Source organism: Nestor notabilis, unplaced genomic scaffold (genome assembly GCF_000696875.1).
Source record: "Nestor notabilis isolate BGI_N333 unplaced genomic scaffold, ASM69687v1 scaffold12258, whole genome shotgun sequence".
Lineage (NCBI taxonomy): Eukaryota > Metazoa > Chordata > Aves > Psittaciformes > Psittacidae > Nestor > Nestor notabilis.
In genome coordinates, this window is record NW_009939705.1 from 22432 (window position 1) to 27613 (window position 5182).

The following is a 5182-nucleotide window of genomic DNA, read 5'->3' on the forward strand; positions in this document are numbered from 1 at the left end:
CTTTCCTTAATGCTTTTGCAGGTGGTGCTCATGTAAGTGCCTCTTGTTGTAGCCTTCTTCAAAATCAGGTTCACATGACTGCTATTGCAGTCTTCATTTTTATTGATTTAGTTTGAAGTCCTGTAGTATTTTGAAGAATCAGTGGCAATCAGTGCCGTGTAGCTAATGAGCAGCAGCTTCATTCAGCGATCTAAGCATACTGAATGTTGGGAATACAGTAGGAACTAATATCTGCAATGCACTGAATCCGAGCTTTTGGTTGGAAAGCGGTAATTCTTGCAATCCCTGGAGACACCCATGATGCTCAATTCTGGCAGAAAAACAAGTGAGTGAAAGTGACGTAGATCTTACAGTGCTTTCTGGTCAAAGTAACTGAGTTGCTTCAGCAGGTGACAAATCATTTTGGAAACTTAGTGCAACATTCACTGCAGTTCTCTTTCCATAGCATATCAACCTCTTAAAGCTTTCCTACAAATCAATATGAACAGCTGTATAAGTTGCACACATATTGAGAAGGCGTTACCTACTGATGGATTTGTATTTGGTTTTGCCCCAGGAAATGCTTATAAGGTCTGTAATATGATGAACTATTTCTTTTTCCAATTGAAATTGCTCTGTATCAGTAAATTATGTATTACTTTTTGGGAGTGCTGTAGACTTTGAGACAATAATGTGTTTTGTACGTGAAATGAGGTTTTCTAAGAAGTTCATGAAATATTTCTTACAAGAAGTGTTTGGTGCAGAACCATTATTAGTCTACAATATATCATAATCTTCGAAAAGTGTTAGAGATTCTTGGAGTACCTTATATTACTCCAAACTGTGTTGAAATAATGCAGTTTCTGGATTTAAGGACAGATCCTACTTCCATACATGTCACTGGAAACCTTGTCCCCTTATCCTTTAACTTAATCGCTGGAGAAAGGATGATGACCCTGGCTGGTACAATGGAAGGATATGAAGTTTGTCTGCATCTGTTCAGTGTTCTTTTCAGAAGGATTCTGCTGTCACCAAAGTGGTTACAGGATCGGAGTTACAGCAGGCGATTTCAGCAGGGCTGTAGTGGTAATTCAGGCTAAATCAATTGGGGTTGTGAGAAACACAAACAAGTGGTGTAGAATCAAGCCTTCCCCTTTCCAAAACTTTCCCGTTGTGATTGTTCTTGTTACTTAGAAATAAGTAAGGATTCAAATAAGAATTAGGAATATTTTTCTTAAGAATATGTAACCTGAAGTAACCATTCTGGTGTCTATGGCAGTGTCTTGCTTTGGGGTTACCTACTGGGATTTTGTCCCTTCCATGTGTGACAGGGTTTACCTGACAGCCTTAACTTGCATTTAACTCTCCTGTAGAGGTCTCAGCCCAGAAGTTAATCTGGCAACACTGCCCCCTGACCAGCATAGTCTGTTTGATGTGCTTACTTTTGTAAGAAGACAGAAGTTAGACTTCTTATGTCTGAGTTGGTTTTCAGTAAGACCAGGAAATCAGGCACTAAATTTATTGTTACCAGTCACCCAAAAGCTCCTTATACTTACAGCTACCGTATGATACTTCAGCTTGTTTCTGGTGGCCTTCAGCCCTCCTATGTGCCTAGGGATTGGACTGCAGCCTTGTTAACATTGCCTGACCAGCTCTATGCATGTACTTATCCTTGATGCATATAGTGTAAATGTTAGCCTTTTAGAGAGTTAAGAGAGACTTAAAATTGTAAAAAGTACTGGACACCAAAGCACCAACTCTTGTACACAAGAGTACCAGCATTTTTGAAGGACATCAGTCATGAAACTTGAGCCCTAGCAGGTGCATCGAGGAGGCAGTATGCTGTTTGTCTGTAAATGTGGGAGAGCTCCTGTTGATGAATTGGTGAGTTTTAACATGTTCTGAGCTTCTGAGTGCTGGTGCAAATCGATGGTTATATGCCTTGACATTAGAGGTGGCTCAAGTTGCAGCTTGGTTTGTTGCTGCTTTCTGAATGCCTCCCAGTCCCACAAAGTCCATTGAAAACTGCTGGTATTTAGCACCTTAAAGCATTGGTAGTAGTTCTGGAGGGAACTGTTTGCTCTTTGCAATGAGGTAATACAATAAGAAGGATCTTAGATAACCTTGCTTGATTTCATCTGGAGGAGCAGGAGATTAACAGATTCATCTGCCGTTATCAGTGTTAGTTTGAAATAACCCTCTTATTGCCATTGTAAGGTAATGAATGCCATTGTAGCCCAACAAAGAAAAATTAATCCAGGTTAATTATTTTGCAAGGGGAAAGTAAATAACTGATGCTTAGACATATGCTTTGGGAGACAAATTGCTGTTACTCCCATCCAAGAACTAAGCGAAACATACTTACAAGGTAGTAACTCAATTATCAGCCTGAGGGTATTTTACTAAAAGGAGAAGATCAAGAAAAGCATTTTTTCTTAAGTATCCTGAGAACCTAGATCTTTCTTTAATTCACTGCAGTACATTCTGCAGTCTCTTAGTCTCTCAGGAGTCTGAGGAATGTTTATCTTCGTTATTCTAGGTCTCCAGCGTCGTAGACTGATTCCTGCTCCATTGCCAGATGCTGCCTCCCTAGGAAGAAAACCCAGTGTCACTGGCCAGTGGGTTGATCTACCACCTTTGCCAGGCACTTTAAAAGAGCCATTTGAAATTAAAGTTTATGAGATTGATGATGTGGAACGATTACATCGACACAGACAAGACGAAACTGAGGTCAGCACATATTTTACAACAACTATAGACAACTTAAATTACAGTATACAGGCAGAGTTCTTGCTTGAATGCTGGAATGGTATTCAGGAAATTGATTGCAATTAAAGCACTATAATTATTAATTTTACAATTTGTATGTTGGGGTACCCTTAACACAGAAAATGAAAATGATTACTGCCTAAAATTAATAGTGTCTAACATGACTGATGGTGTAAATGGAAGTTACCAATGAATACCTTATGAGAAGACTTTATAATCTTAGCCTGGCCAATGAAACCTTACAGGCTCCCTCAACAACAGGGTCATTAACTCTTTATGTAAATGACAGAATTCTATTAAGTCACAGATACACTGAGTTTAATTTACTTGTAATTGGAAAACACTTCAGCTAATTCTATTTTGGAGACTAGAATCCTATATTCTTCTGATGCCTTTTTTCCATTTCTTTCATAATAGCCTTTCCAGGATGTTGAGAAGGTAGGAATGCTTTTAAGAAAATAAGAATTCACGTGTTTGAGGATTATATATGATTCTAACATTATTATTAGGCTGTGTTTATCATTTGTACTGCTGGAAAAAAAAATCCTCTACAAGCAGTAGTAATTTCAGAATGTATTGAGAAGTTTGCTAATTCGGAGAAGTGCAACAAATGCTTAAGTGATGTAGCATGCTGTTCCTTTAGATTAGAATCTATTAATATAAAGTTCAATAAGAAAATTGCCTAAAACCCAAAAGAGCCACCAACCCCACAACCAAAGAAAACAATCTACCTGCTAACTCTTACAAACAGGGAGGTGGACCATTTGTGTCAAACTATGGGAGGTCAGCTCATAACAGGGAAATGAATAAAATGGTCTTTCTGTGTCTTAAAAGGGTCTGATGTATTTCCATACCAAACTGAAGATACTAGAAAGGCGCCAGCAGCGAATCAGAGAAGTAAAGGCAAAGCATGAATTTTTGAAGGAAGAGTTGGAAGAGACAAAGTGCAGGTTGATGATGGATCCAAATAAATGGAAAGATGACTGTAAGTATTTTTCAAAACCAGCAATAATGTAACATCATGTAACAAATCTTCAGCATGCAGTCAGTCCCAATGAGAGTTAAGCACTTGCTAAGATATTTTGCTGAATTGAGTCCTAAAATACTCTGTGACTCTATGCATATTTCTGTGATATGGGATTTGTCCAGTGCTGAGTAGGACTGAAAATGGACACACCCCCCTCCCCAAAACCAATTAGAAGAGAATGTCAAAACAATGTAGAGACTGTGATGCTTGTTAATATTAAATATTTACATAACCTTTTATTATCCTTCCTTCCAAAGAAGGAATAAAATGTTTCTATATCCATGTCACAGCTGGGAAACTGAGGCATGAGATTTGTTTACAGTCTGAGTGCTGTGCTTAACTAAAGCCTCAAGGTAGAGTTTTGCATCTGCTGAACAAAGTGAAAAAAAATTTCTTAGTTCAAGAGAAATAAAACTGTACTCTACACTATTGGCTCCCTTGTGATAGAATAATGTTTTGTGATGACCTCTTTCTCTCACTGATTTTTTTGTCTGGCAGTTGAAGTGGATCCTGATCTTGATAAGGAGTCACAGGAGTATCTGGAGGCACTGGAACAAGTGACAGAGGAACTGGAACAGTGTGTCAATCTGTGCAAGTCACATATCATGATAGTGACGTGTTTCGATATTGGAGTAGCAGATGCACAAGATGGAGTAAGGGAAGTGGAGGTTTGAAGAGAGGTTTTGCAAGGGACTGAAGGAAGTGAAACTGAATTGTCTGACATGAAGAAGTAAAGAGATAAAGTAGTTGGGAAGTGAAGGAAAAAAGGTGAAGACTTAAAAGCAACAATGAATGTTGTAAGAGAAAGAAACAGCTGAGGGGTGGGAATGTTCATAAATCATTTGGTGCCTCAATGTGACCTGAACTGTACGAAGATAAAAGTAGGATCAAGTATTTCTTCTTCCAGAGGGAAGTGAAGAAATTTAGTACAAAACAAGATCTATGTTTCTATGTTAATTAACAAACAAACAAACATACGATGGAAGTGCCTTTAAAGTTAATTTGATTTTCATTTTTGTATTTGGTGCTAGAATTAAAGCCAGCAAACCTAAGCAGACCACAAAATGTATTCCTACGAAATATTTTATACTGTATAGTGTATTTATGACTATATGTAAAAAACAAACAACATTGTAGCAAAAGCAATAAGTAACTTATGTTTTTGTACCTGAACTTGCCTTCTTGTTTCATAGAAAAGCTGTTTTATGTAGCAGAATTAAACCTGTATTATAATTGTTTTCTTGGTTAGGGTTCAAGATATTTTTATGAACATTTATCTATTGCAAAGGAGTATTATGGCATTTGGAGATGATTGTTTTACCTTCAGGTTTTGTATTATTACTTTTTCAGATCAAAATAAATGTTTGTTTTCCATTTTATATATACATATATAGATATATATTAACT

At 37.4% G+C, this 5182-nt stretch overlaps 1 protein-coding gene across 1 annotated transcript in view; it reads left to right on the forward strand.

Annotated features, from left to right (window-relative positions):
• KIF26A (kinesin family member 26A) overlaps positions 1-4833 on the forward strand; it is a gene marked incomplete at its 5' end in the record, with an annotated part of 15802 nt that extends 10969 nt beyond the window's left edge. Inside the window, 4 exons of the mRNA XM_010020001.1 lie at positions 2519-2709; positions 3166-3186; positions 3583-3733; positions 4274-4833. Coding sequence (XP_010018303.1) covers positions 2519-2709; positions 3166-3186; positions 3583-3733; positions 4274-4449 — 539 coding nt within the window. The remainder of the gene's footprint in view (positions 1-2518; positions 2710-3165; positions 3187-3582; positions 3734-4273) is intronic.
• Between the last annotated feature and the right edge of the window lie 349 nt (positions 4834-5182).